We start from the raw sequence: 14,960 nt of genomic DNA on the forward strand, positions 1-14,960 counted from the left end.
TCTACATGCTGCTGCGATCTGCCTGAAACTTCACGTGTGTCATCACAGTGCTGCCCTGAACACATCCATATGCTATTGTCCATTCAAACCCATAGCACCACCAATTGGTAAGAGGTATATTTTCACGTGCCATGGCCCCTAAAACTTTGTGTTATCATCCTTGAGATTGGTAGGGATACGAAGCACATCAGGACACACAAAAATGTCTCAGAATACCAGAGAATTTAATCTGGACAATAATGAACCATGTGAGGTGAATGTTATTTAGTTAGCTGACACAATACAAAGAATCAAACAGGTAACATCTATGTTTGAGTTCATGCAAAACGTCCCCAGAAAACGAAGGTTTTAAAACATTACTGTGGAACTTAAACTTCACAGCAAATTCAATAATCTTATTCAGTTCAATGCTGCTTGCAGCTTTAATTTTTCTTCTTACATCTTCCACCAATATACACATTGATTCCACCGGCAGATTCACAGCTGAACTAAAAAAATACAGATTTTTGATCAGCAAGAGGACAGATCCAAAATAACCAGAGGTGAATTCACAAAAGCTTAATGTTTAAACTACTTGATATAAGTACATTAAATGAGGGACTGTAATGTTGAAAATATGAAGGATAGATAATTGGGGGAAAATGTAAAACATCTGTTATTTAAAGTTATGATAAACACGTAGTGTCAAATTTACGGCCCATGGGCCAGAGCAGGACCGCCAGAGAGACCAATCCGGCCCGCAAGATTAGATTTTCCAGCTGTGAGAAATTCACAGTAATATATGTATTTGATCAGTGGGGGATCTCTGTGGAGTGCTGTGTTATCCACAGAATTAGATATTTTTGACACTTAGATGTAATAGTTAGCCCACATGTCCATTGCACTCTGACATGCACCAAGCCTCAACATGCACCACGTTCAACGTGCTTGGGTGTGGGAGCACTCTTTCAATGCTACTGCAGCTTAAATTTTTCTTCTTTTTTACTTCTGTGATGCATGGATTGCACTGATGAATACAAAAGACAAGTCTGTATTTTATTTTCTGTTTTTTCCTTCCATTTAGGCAGAAATCAGTGCACTTAATATGAATACAAATTGCTAAATACAAATCAAATGAAAACATGTGAACGTTCCTGTTAAAAATGATAGGTTAATACGCATGTTAAAATGCAACTTTTGTGTAATCTCAAAACAATGAGTGCTGAAACTGAAAATACATGAACCCTCTGCTTAAGTACACTAATAACGTACTTGGTGTTCTTTTTGTTTTGTTTTTTTCTTTTTTTGTTTGTATTTTTCGGCTGGTCCTGAACGCACCTCCGGAGGCCTTGACCAATCCCTCCCCCCACCGGCTGTTGCCAAGCGACCATTTGTTTCGTTACAGCGGACGGTCTGAAGTCAGCTGCGTTTAATCCGAGGAAAAAGTTTAATTTACTCGAGTAAATGAAGTTAAATTAACACTGAGTTGACTTTAGGCTATGGCTGGTATCGCAGAAGACCTCCCGCAACTGGAGTTGGAGGCTGTTATTGGCTTCAACGGTCAGTTTTCTCTAACTTCTGTAAACATCTGCTCGAACGTCAAATAGCTCTTCGTGTATACAATGAATTAAATTCTTTTTCTTTCTTTGCTTTTTGTGATGTTATATTAGTGACATAATAATTTCAACGGGCATTTTTCTTTGTTGAATTTACTCGATAATTAACATTACTGACTTTTTCTGGAGGGCAACTAACGTTGTATTGAACTCGATTACAGGTTACAAGTAAAAGTACAAAAACTACCTGAGGTATTTGTTTTACTTGTCACCGCATTTGATTAAATTAAATGAAGTGCTGTACTTCAATTAATTTGTAGGAAATATCTACTTTCCAAGCACATTTCTCATACAAAGAAAGTATGTACAAAGATTTGTTTCTATTTGCAAACAAATGTATAGATAGCCCATATTTAATGTTAAAATACTAAACTTCAATCAGTCAGGGAGTGGTTTGAGTGGAATTACAATACTGATTGAATTAAACAGTCATTGCCGTAAAATTACTATTAAAATCAATAATGTGTTACTTTCTGCATTTGTCTTGCGTGACGTCCCCAGGACACGTGTGTTCTGGCCTGAGGGTCCATCCAGACGAAAAGTACCTGATCTATCCACTGGGATGTACAGTCATTCTGAAGAATATCAGCACCGGCAAGCAGGACTTCCTGCATGGACACACAAACAACGTATCCTGTATTTCAGTTTCCAAAGGTGGACAGTACATCGCATCTGGACAGGTCAACTATATGGGCTTCAAGGTCTCTATTGTAGTTTGAATGCTTTTTTAATGTATTTTGAGGATGGACGCAGTCATTTAAATTTATTTTGTCCTGTAGGAATGTGAAATTGTTTTAATATTTGAAACATTTGGTACCATATTTCTCCAAGGCTAATATAATCCTTTGGGACTATGCAAAGAGAAGCGTGTATGCCGAGTTCCTGCTCCACAAGACGAAGGTGGAATCACTCGCTTTCTCTCCCGGTGACAAGTACCTGGTGTCCCTTGGGGGTCAAGACGATGGGAGGTAAACATGAAAGTTGGACAGTGCAGCTGGAAGTGAAGTTGTTTCAAAACCCACAATTGACTTGGGACTTTGTTTTGAATGTTGCTTTCCTGATTGTTTGGGAAAGATTTCAGTGACAACCCGAGCTACTTGTGAAAATAAAATCCTTATAACTGTAATATATGACGGTCATATAATACAATATTCCTAGTTTGGACAGTTACAAGTGAAACTACAGTAAATTCATTCAACTACACATATACACCCGGTAAGACGAATGTGTGTTCTTGTGTGTTTTCAGTATAATTGTGTGGAATATTGAGAAAAAGGAAGCCATTTGTGGGAGCACAGCTTCTGCTCAGAGTGCCGGCCACTGCCTCTCCGTCAGATACTCAAACACGAATGACAACATCTTCGTTTCTGCTGGATGGTGAGTGGGTCGGTGTTTGCTGACTTTCTGAAAACCAAACATGTGCCTAGATTTCACCTCCTTTACAATTTTATCTGTGCAGTAAATATTGTATCGCATGTGAATGAAATATAAGGATGGCCCTTTTCAGCATGTGTTTTATGTTCAAGTCTTGGTATTTATCATTTTAATGTAGTGCTTTTTTTTCGGCAGTGGCACATTGCGAGTCTGGGAGCTGGACCTCTGCAACAGAAAGATCAGGCCCACAGAGTGTCATACAGGGAAACTCAAGAGGACTGTGAACAGCATTGAGGTATGGGACAATTAGAAGCTTTCTTCCACATTATATGTTTGCTCAGTGGTATTGAGGTCTTAATAAACTCTGAAATATATCTGCTGCTAACAATCAGTATGTCACTTTATATTCAAACGACATTCTCTGGACGTTTTCATTCGTTTTGCATGGTCTAAAATGTAGTAATAGTGTACGTTTTGGGACAGTGGGATGCAACCTGTTTCATGCTTGAATTCTCAATGTTATGCACAGATTCCAGAAAATGATCAGTTTATTTTCTGTGGTACCACAAATGGTGACATAATGAAAATCAACCTGAGCACCAGACACCTGAGTGACTGTGGCCCCCAAAAGAACAGATACAGTGTGGTAAGTCCTCTCCCCAAGACTTACTGCCTGACTGACTATCATGTCCTCTACCTGAGTGGTTCCCAGCCTTTTTCTTGATGGGACTCTAATGTTATCCATGGCAAGCCAACCCTCACTGCACCCTGTAAAATTACGAAAAAAAAACCTCCCTCTCTGGGTGTTGGTGGGCTGGTGCCCCTTCAGTTTACACGATTTCAAACTGTTATGTGCCCGTTTTCTTTTTTTGTAACCACAAAAATGCATTCACCTCTAATTTTGTCCTTTACTTAAATGAAGTCATATTCATTGTAATGCTCTATTTTGACAGTTTCACCTTTCTTTTTACCCTGATGCTTTGCCAATTCTTCTCCTTCCATACAGGTCATTGCGATATTTTAAAATGTTGAAATTGTAGTTTTCAGGTCTTTTTAAAAAAAAAGAATAATTTACTTTTGCTCGTCTCCCAATCTAAAGGTTGCAGGCTCGATTCCCATCTCCACCTGTCCACATACCGAAGTGTACACAGCTCCACACAGAAAGAACATTAAATGAATAGCATAAAAGTTAAAATAGTCAATATGACAGGATAACTTTAAATAAATTATATTAACTATTGACATATACAGGGATAAGAAACAACAATATTAGCATAGAATAATAAAACTGCCAGAAAAACACAACAGGCATTATTCACAAAGAGGTGTTATAGAGTCTTATTGCCAAAGCAATGAAGGATAAAGAAGCATTGTCACCACCTCTTAATCTTTGGAACCCCCTGTAGAGTCGGGGGCCCCCAGTTGGGAATCACTGTTCTACTGCACAGTGAAGATGTGCTCACAGGAGGGCACCGTTGACATTAAGGCAATGGGTTATGTCATGGCTTACTTATTTTTATGAATATACTTCCTTCTAAATACCGATATTGATGAGTATAGACCTTTTTAAGAACAAAGTGAAGTGACTGTTCCTCTCTATCTAGGGTATCAAGGTCATAAGGGCACTGCCCTCTGGGGAGCTGCTTGTCGGCTCCGGTTCTGGTACTGTTGCTTTAAGTTCTGGGACAAATTTCAAAATGATCAAGTAAGTTTGGAAATGTCATCTTTTTTATAACCACCATAAATACTTGAATTAGGTAACGTGCCATTTATTGATATTGTATTTATAATATGTTTGTTAGCAATCTTTTGTCCGCTTTGTCTTTCACATTAGGAAAGTTGAGCTTGGACAGGGGGTGACCTCCATTGCGATAACTGGGACGGGACAAAAGTTCTTTGTTGGAACAGAGTCTGCAGAGTTGTACTGCTTCACTTTTAAGGACTTTGAACCGGAACTCATCTTCAGTAGCCACAACCATGCTGTCAACGATGTGGCCATCCCGTTGTAAGTTTCAGACAGTCGTGGAGGAAAAAAAGTTGAGCATCAGTCAGAAAGATTAAACACCCAGAATAATTCTGTGGTAAGAATCCACCATAGTGGTTACATTGGCCTTGACAAATTCAGTTTTTAGTTTTTTCAAGGCATGTACAGTATATCCCAAACTGAAGTTCAAATGGGCTGTTTTTATTATTAATCAAATAAGATAGTGTTCGCAAAAACAAGAAACACAATTACTCCTGTTTTAATCTTTAATGTAAATAGCCGCATGTCTTCTTGACCCACGTTTACTTCGATTGAAATACTTTAGTTCATGATTTTTGTCACTAGAGGGTGACATATCCATTACTCATAATCAATGTCCTTTACAGGTTGAGAAAACCGTGTCGTAGATGTATTATATATCTATAACCTAATTCAGGGTTCTGCAACGTTTATGGCCGAGAGAACCATTTTTGTGATTTTCCATCAAATCAGATTTACCAGGGGCTGCACAAGTTTAACCTCCTAAAGTTTCCTATATACAGTAGTGTTGAAATGTGTACAAAAACAGCATCTTAGGTTGGAATTATGATATTTCAATTACAGTTTAGGATGGTAAATGTTTCATTACATTTTAAGATGTTTTCATATCTGATTTATAGCAGTTTCAGCTTCTTTTCCAGCGTTTTTCAGACAATTTTGTCATTTTACAATAGAATACAGATATTTATTATTCCCAGATGGAAATTCCTTTAAGCATTGCTCCACACAGAATATATAGAAATTAAGTTGAAAATCAAATAAGATAAAAAATGAAATAAGTAATTGTAAATATCAATACGTACAAGGCTTAACGGTGACTAATATAAGCACAGAAAGAATTCAATTAACCAAATCACTATTTACAGGGAGGAGTTATATGAATGCTACAGGAGGGAAGGACATTTGAGCCATTTCATCTCTTTTCTAAACAGTTTTGCATGTTTGTTGAATTTTTTCTTTCAGTTTTAGTTTCAAAAAGTCCAAACAGTTTAGCATTTTCCCCGTTTTAGCTATTGGACATATTAATAAAAAAAAAGAAAAAAAAGTATATATATATATATATAAAAACAAATAAATAAAATAGTTAGATAGATAGATAGATAGATAGATAGATAGATAGATAGATAGATAGATAGATAGATAGATAGATAGATAGATAGATAGATAGATAGATAGATAGATAGATAGATAGATAGATAGATAGATAGATAGATAGATAGATAGATAGATAGATAGATAGATAGATAGATAAATAAGTAAGTAAGTAAGTAAATTGCCTTCTTGATCCAAGTGATAAAAGTCATTTTGAAAATGACTCTGGTGTGTAAATAAGGGAAATAAGATAAAATATTTGTTTAGCCAAAGAGGCACAGACAAGTAAAGCACTGGATCAATTTTCCTCTTGTCAATGATTATATTGACACTTTGTCAAACCAAAGGTCAAAATGCCTCAGCTAACATATTCATTGAACCGATTTCCATAACACTCTATGCTTTTCTTTTAATTTATTCGCCAGTGGAACTTCAGAATTATTTGCAACCTGCTCGCAGAACGACATCAGACTGTGGCACAGAGACAAACCCAAAGAGCTGCTGCGCATCACTGTACCCAACATGACCTGCAATGCCCTGGACTTCATGATTGATGGGCACAGCATCATTAGTGGTGGGAATGAGGGAAACACTTCTACGCATGCAAACATTGGAGCTTCTTACTACGATGAATGTTGTCTTTTAATTGAGCTACCGGTACATTTAAAAACAATCAATATTTTATTTATAGTGTAAAAACTTGGAGCACCCTTTGTTAAATTACCTATACTTCCACTCAAATACAACTCTTTCAAGTAAAAAAAAAAACAACAACAAAAAAAACAATTTCATTCTCTTCTAGCATGGAATGATGGTAAGATTCGTGTGTTTGGACCGGAAAGTGGAAAACTCTTCTGCATCATCCATGATGCACACCGAATGGGAGTGACAGCCATCGCTGGCACCAGGAACTGCAAGAAGATTGTCAGTGGAGGAGGAGAGGGACAGGTCAGAAGAGATTTAAAATTTAAAAAAAGCCTCACACTATTTCACAAGTTGTGTAGCTCATCAGATGAAGACACAAACAGCGGCAATTAAATTGATTTTAAAAAACAACAACACTGATTTGTTTAGTTTCACATAAATGCCTGTAAAGAGGCCAGACTTTTTGCAAGCAGCACCTGTGGTATAATTTTTGCACGGAGCTTTTCTTGTGAGGATTTATGAGCCGAGTTTACCTGATTGCAGGTGCGTGTTTGGGAGTTGCACTCACATGGCCATCGGTTACTGGAGACTGTGAAGGAGCACAAAGCCGCCGTCACGTGTATCAAAATTAAGAGTGACGACAACGAGTGTGTCAGCGCCAGCGCTGACGGCGCCTGCATCGTCTGGGATATTGTGTGAGTAGCTGCAGATATGACACTCCCGAATGATGTTTGTACACTTAAAGGTCTCATATTATACAGTTGTTCAACTGTGTCAGAGGTGAAATGACCCAAATCCTGCCTTGATCTTGAATTTCATCCAGTCTAAAAGTCTCTCCGGTGCACTCTACTGAGAACAGGCTGTTTCTGTGTCTGTACCTTTAAATGCTAATGAGCTACGTCTGTCTACTCTGCGTCCCACATGTCTGTTTTTTGATAACATTTGCAAGGAGAGAAAATACCAGATAGGGCAGAGCTCATCTACCTGTGGGAGGGTCAAAGAGAGTAGCCGCTACCTGAGAGAGTGGTTATTTCCCCAGTTGATGTCATGAAGGGAAAATCACTGATTCGCCTGTACGGGCCCACATCTACTAAAATGTGGAACAAACAAATTAGGCAAATGAGATTCTTTCTTCTCTTCTGGGGCCCCATATGCAGGCTATGGGGAAACATATTACTGTTAAAAAACCATTATGAAGTGAATTTTGCACAATATGGGACCTTTAACAATTTTTCACTTGCATAATCAGTGCATGATATTGCCTATTGTTTTTTCCATTACCGTCTGTATTTTGCAAAGTGCAAGTGAGGTTACAGAGAAGTAGCAGGGCATACTACTGAATCAATTAATAACATTTTTCAGCTTAAAGTACTGTACATGTTTTCTAATTCCCTCACCAGTGAGGAAGCAACAGTGGAAAATAGAGACATATGTCCTCAGGTCTGGATGGTAATTGAAGAAAAATGTTATAGCTGTACAACTGTTCCTGGCTGGTACGGAAGAACTAAAAAGCTTTAAAAAGACAGCATATAATCCTTTAATCTGTGTTTCCACTGTGAAGAGAATGAAGCTTTTAAAAACTGTAATGTTAGTTGTATTTTTTCATAATGACTCCTCTTCAATGAACATGCCTATGAATTAAAGGGCCTTCAGGCTGTACTCATTGGGAGTCGCATTGATTTGTCTTTCAGTACAATTATAAAGAAGCGGATTTGGGGGAAAAAATATCATTAGACACATCTGAGTTTATTTTGAGTGACACTTTATCATCCAGACAAGTTTTTTTTTTTGTTTTAAATAAATCACAAAAACTGTCATAATCAGAGCCCATGTGATTAATTTTTGACACGCGTGTTCATGAGGTCATTGTTACACACTCGAAGCTCGTCCTGTATTTAATCTTCTGTCACCTGCACCTCCTACCGTAGGCGATTTGTCAGCCTTCAAAGGATGATCGCCAATACAATGTTCAAGGTGGTCTGCTACCATCCAGAAGAATATCACTTTATTACTTGTGGCACTGACTTAAAGGTGAGTTGTAGTGGAAATATTACTTTGCTTCATGACTCAGAATACTTCTGATTTACGTAAATCCATAAGATTCAGCTTTCACTTAAAAATAAAACTAATAAAAAAACCAAAAGACACCATCACTGTATTGATTAAAGTCCCTCAAGGATATGTGCACTTAGCAGTCAGACGCTCAGAGTCCAGCTTATCTTATTGCTATTGTAATCTCCTTTTAGTGAGCGTAGGAGAAAAGCCTGTCGATTTGGCAGCATTAGCACAGAGGAACACGGTGACTTTTATATCTATGCACAGTTCTCATTTCTCCATGTAGGAGGCAACTCAAAGCAAATGAATTAGGTCACCAGGAATTGGTCACGTGTCTTAAAAGACATTTTGCACCTTATCCAGATGACTTCATCAGGCCATGCTTTACCTTGACTCAGCTGGCTCGAGACCTCCACACATGTCCACATTATTTGAATTTGACTTGATTATTTTCACATTGAATATATTTTAATCATCGTGATGGCTTTGATTCACACTTTAATTTGGTTATTTTGTGATGGACATTGATGAATTCCAGACTAATTATTACATTTCAATAGTTCATTGTTGCAGATTGAACAGGTGAGTCCTTCGCTGTGCACTTTTTATCCACACACCTTGAACCTGGCTGCACTCACTCCACACATATTGCTGCCGTCCTTGCGCGGTGAGAGGTGAGGACAAGCTGTGCTGATTAACACAGTGCTGTGGATGTGCGGTGTGAGTGTGGAGAGAGTGAGAGCGAGGCATTCAGAGGAACGAAAAAAAAAAAAAACGAGTGTGGAGAGATAGAGAGGAGGGCTGGGGTGTTCGTGCCTTCCTGCGGATGTGCCTATGCCACCCAAGTGCCAGCCAGATACGCCATCTGCTCATCCCAGGACACAGGCACTCTGTCTGAGACAACAAATAGCAACACTGTGTCTCTCCTCCTCGTACCCCAAACCTTTATTTACCCCCCCCAGCATGCCCGTATGAGGAGATTCACAGAAACTTAACGAACAGAACTGAAGAAGAGAAAGGTGGAGCGATATATACAAGAGGTGTAAGGTCAAGGAAACGCTGTATTAATGAGATAGGATGTCTTCTGAAGGAGCATGGTGTTAATAATGATGATGATGAGGCATTTCTATCGGTGCAGTAACGATATGCTGACTTAAACCCTTTTTTCAAGTTATTTAACAGGAGCAGGACACCTCGCTGATTGCAGGACACCCAATTAGTGGTGTCGTTTTTTTGTTTTGGGAGAAAGTTGTCTTAATGACTTGCATCCTAAAATAGGACTCATGTATCAAGATATGAACTTTTGTAAGTTAAGTTATGAACATACATTTTCTATTAAAAAAACTAAACTTTATTTGCCACCTCTGTAGCTTAGGATGTGAGAATATACAAAATATTGGCATGAGTGTCTATCTTGTTGAAGGCATACGGACCGAGAATAGCTCTTGTGTTTTCGTTCGCCCCGCTTGCTGCATGTAATTAATTTCCCAATGGCTCGTGTCGAGGCTGTGGGCCAGGTTCGAAGGCTGGGGTGGAGCGAACACAGATGGGTCAAGACACCTCACACAGGTGGGAGCCTCTAATCAGCTCGTGAAACAAGACAAGGACGGGGAGTGAGGTCGTGATGGCAGAGAGGAAGAGGGGAATGGACATAACAGAGGAGGGAAGGAGGAAAGAAAATATGTACTTACCGCTGCTATATTGGCATCGTATATGAATTGTCACATAAAATGCCATTTTAGACTCATCAATCCTCACTACTCTGAGTAATGAGAACTGTTTGAGGCAAAGCTTTTTCAAAAAGACAGGTTCTAGCTTTAAACCAATTAATTCAAAGCAAGTTACATTAGATAAATGATTTTTATTCTCTCCACTTGGTTTCGGTCAGGGTTGTAGTGGTCAGCACTCTTGAGACAAATGTCTGTATGTGTTTTTACTGTGATGGACATAAGCGAGGATCAGCTTTTGCACCCTATGAGTTGGAATCAAATCATATAGAAGACAGATGTATGGTGTCAAAATTGAACCATTTTCTGACTTCGGGCTGGTTGTGTTCCTAAAATAATGTTTTTGCAAAATTATTTCTTGCCAATTATTCTATTGCCATGTCGTTCCACCAATGAATACACCACTCTGAGGGAGTGTGTAGACTCAAATAGCCCTCACAGAAATGTTCCTGCCGCTTGTGAGAGCAGATTGAATACGATTCTGCTGGTTTCACAAATACAAATATGATTCCTTTTCTTACCAAACACATTTTTTCCTCTTTCAATTCAGGATACCCAGCAATATTAGATATGCATGTGTGTGTGTGTGTGTGTGTGTGTGTGTGTGTGTGTGTGTGTGTGTGTGTGTGTGTGTGTGTGTGTGTGTGTGTGTGTGTGTGTGTGTGTGTGTGTGTGTGTGTGTGTGTGAGAGAGATTACCTCCCCCTTCCTGTTATGTGTTATAGGTTTGTGCAGTGAAATGAAAAACCTTGTCTATTGAAGTTTTCCAGAGAATGTGAAGCAGACACTGATCAACTGGATGTAACATTGACTTTATATTTAACAAATATGAAACTTTTAAATGTCCAATTAATTTGAGGTGCAATCTCTGTAGCATGTGTCCAACTGCATTTTAAATGCTGGGTGTTTGTAGAAATGTTTCACTATCAGCATTTCAGTGAATTACTTTGTGAAATCTTTCATGAGTAGTTGATTCATACAGAGTGACTCAGAAGACTGATTTTAATCACATCTATTTCTGCCTATATTTACAGCCACTTTTAAGGCGTAATCAGCTTGGTCATATAAATAACAAGAAAGGGCTGCTCTTGCTCTTGATGTGTCTACTGCCTGAGCTATAAATAACTTCACTTAAGAAGTGGCTTTTGTGAGACTGGATACCTTGAGAGTTGTGGAGGCTTGTGGATGATCAAATATCATTCATATCAGCAAACGTGGCTTCAATGGGCACGCATGGCAGGTTGATAGAAATCTAACCTGAGACCAGCTCATTTCCATGCAGTATTTAAATCATGTGGAAACAAAGCTGATCTCTGGTCACGCGAGCTATTACCAAAATAGAAAATTATACAGTATGTGATATAGAGAGGATGATGTAAGCACTGGCACGTCAGCAATGAGATGACAAAGCCCTGTATTGTAAAATAATGTGCATAACAACACTGTCAGTAGACGTTAATGCTATACCTCAGACTGCAGCAAAGGGATCAGAAGATTACGTCTCATTTTTGGTGCATACTTGATTTCATCTGTTATTTCCACCTTGCTTGATAACTTTGATTGAATTCTGTTCAAACGAGCGCAATGAAAAGAGACTCCACAACATCAGCGTAAAGCATACTCACCATATTATTGCTCCCCCCTCGTTATGTCGTCTGTACACAGGATCAATGTATGACACTTACGACTTTATTTTAATAATTCAATGTGCTGGTTCTTTTTCTAGGTTGCCTACTGGGATGTGCTTGATGGCTCTGCCATCAGAGAGCTGAAGGCCTCAAAATCTGGAGCCATTAATGGCTTGCACGTCACACAGGATGGCAGTCACTTTGTGACAGGTATGGTCGATTAAACAGCTGCTGCCTGTTGTGTTCTTATGAAAAAAGAAATAAAAATGTTAACAAAAAAAAAAATACGTCAGGCACATGGCATAAAGTTATTATTATACAGATAGTCATCATTCTTGCACATGCTCTTGTTTCTCTGCTAATCATACTCATACACTGAGACCAAATCAAGACAGATTTTTATGTAGTATAGATTCAGATGGCGCTCTCAAATAAACTGCATTACTAAACAAATTGTGTTATCATGTTATATTATAGTAAGAGTTTTGGTTTTTATGAATGTCATCAAGTGTGTTTTCGCGGCGTTGGGCCTTCATTTTCACCTCCATCACTGACATGACAAAAGGTATTTTCTGTACTGACTCATAATCCACCTTTTCATTCCAGGTGGCGATGACAAGCTGGTGAAGGTGTGGGACTACACAGAGGGTCAAGTAACCCACGTTGGGCTTGCTCATGGCGGCAGCATCACCAGCATCAAGATCTGCTCCAACAACCGCATTTTAGTCAGCACCAGCGCGGACGGAGCTATTATGCAGTGGAGGTTCCCTCACCCTTCTGTGGAGTAAAAAGTAGAATATATTGACTGTCATGAGACAGTTAATCAAATCAAAATACAAATTTTAGAATCATACAGTAGGAATCACATTTTTGCTGTGATATTTTCAATTCAAAACTATTTCATGTTTGTTTGCTTGCGTTTTGCCTGCTTTGTGAACCGTTGTTTCTCATTACAGGTGGTTGAGTTCATTCGATTTTACAGTTAATCTAAATTAAGCTGCGAGAGGTCTGAATACTTTCAGAGTCCACAGTGGAAAGACGTACTCAGTTTAAGCAGAAAGATCTGACAGGAGCCTTATTCAGTGTGGCAATTTTTACATGTATTTGCAATTTTACTTTGAGACACGGTCTTCACATTAAAGTCAGTGCAATATATTACTGATAAAATTAGTATATATAAAGATATGCCTAGAGTATATAATAGATTTAATGCTGACTTTACTCACATTATTGCCTCTTTTTTTCTCACTTTCAGCGATGATGAGCAGGCCCAGATTTTTGGCAAATCAAGCATGCGGCTGCAGTATGTTAATTTTTCAACAATGATCCCCTCGGGACTCTTGGTTAGAAAAGGGGCAACATATGATAGACAGCCCGCCTCCCCCTCTCTTTAACTCACTTGCTTTTGCAAAAAAAAAAAAAAAAAAAAGGTCCAATAACAAGACAGAGTCAGCAAGAAGTCCTCAGATTCAGTGAAATCAGACAGCATCCCTGTCTTTATCTTTTGCCACGCTGCTAATGAGCAGAGAATCGCTGCAAAACTGTGGGTCATCATCATAAAACAGACACACACGCAGCCACCGTTTGCCTCGGAATTTGCTGATTTGTTACACTTGCATTAAAAGCGTTCTTTTCTCTCTCTTTTGTTGTTCTTCCCGAACAATACTAGAACAGGAGCATCAGGGAAATTACACAAATATTGGAAAGAGACTTGACTATCTTTTGCAATAAATCAGCACATCTGGTCCACTAAATTCAATCTAGTACTGGTGAGCTGTGAAATTAAGCCTCAGATGATTAGAATCAGAATATTGCACAAAGGATGCTGGAAGCCCATTGAAAAGCAGAAATGCACATAATGTGCCTGGCCAAATGGTTCTCGAACATTCATTTTACTTTGTGGAGCTTCCAGGGTGCAGCAGCAGCAGCAGCAGCAGCAACATTCGTGTGCATGAAGACAGTGGCCAGGCTATTTATAGAATACTTCTTTTTGTAAATGTTGGCGTGTTGCAGACCAGGTGTTTGTGTGCCGATGGTTTGAATTTTAGCCCACACTTCAGTCCTTTCTATTTTGAAGAGCACAGCATTGTTTTACCATATGTGGATTGTGTCTTTAGCAGGAAATAGGAACACACTAACCTCAGCAGGAATATCCTGTTACACCAAACACAAGACCATTACACTTGAACTACAACATGTCGGGGGAAGTTGTGACAAATTGTGCAGGACTGCTGAGAATTGCAAAGTTATTGTGTTTGAGTGCATTGAAAGATATTGTGTTACATTCTATTACTTGTAAAATACACAATGGCAAATTCAAATTATTTGCTGAGATCTTTTGTCTCCCCTGTTGTTCTAAATACACTGATTTCAACATATTTGATCTCTATTGTGCCAGAACAGTAAAATAAAAGCATAGAGAGGTACAGATTCCTTATTAATTCTTTTGTTTATGTGCAAAGAAATGCCAGTGTATTCTGGGTAATTTCAGGAGCACAAATGGAGCTTTGGCTGTGGCATCTTTCTGCAATCAGCTGCTTAGTCATAGGGCTCTGTTTTGTGACATGCCACAATTTGTAAATGTACAGAGTGATGGGAGGGATAAAACAGTTCAAATATGGGGGGAAAAAAACTTGAGAAGTAACCGATCATATTTTCATTCATACAGACTTGTGCATGCCCCCCGAGGATTTCCCTACAAATACCTATGATGTTTTCTTTGACACATTCTGAAGATGTTAGGGCAGGTGATGTTATAATTGGTCCTACAGGGGGCAGATTGAGGCGAAACTGACTTCACACCCATTCGGGATAACGACTTC

At 38.8% G+C, this 14,960-nt stretch overlaps 1 protein-coding gene across 1 annotated transcript; it reads left to right on the forward strand.

Annotated features, from left to right (window-relative positions):
• Nucleotides 1-1,478: 1,478 nt before the first annotated feature.
• cfap52 (cilia and flagella associated protein 52) lies at nucleotides 1,479-12,926 on the forward strand (the record flags this gene model as incomplete). Its single annotated transcript, XM_080463622.1, has 14 exons — nucleotides 1,479-1,539; nucleotides 2,097-2,296; nucleotides 2,427-2,563; nucleotides 2,844-2,972; nucleotides 3,165-3,264; nucleotides 3,499-3,615; nucleotides 4,574-4,674; nucleotides 4,804-4,974; nucleotides 6,510-6,658; nucleotides 6,887-7,032; nucleotides 7,273-7,424; nucleotides 8,658-8,760; nucleotides 12,237-12,348; nucleotides 12,745-12,926. The coding sequence occupies 14 exons, from the start codon at nucleotides 1,479-1,481 to the stop codon at nucleotides 12,924-12,926; spliced, it is 1,860 nt and encodes a 619-aa protein (XP_080319748.1).
• Between the last annotated feature and the right edge of the window lie 2,034 nt (nucleotides 12,927-14,960).

Source organism: Lipophrys pholis (assembly GCF_963383615.2).
Source record: "Lipophrys pholis genome assembly, chromosome: 5".
Classification (NCBI taxonomy): domain Eukaryota; kingdom Metazoa; phylum Chordata; class Actinopteri; order Blenniiformes; family Blenniidae; genus Lipophrys; species Lipophrys pholis.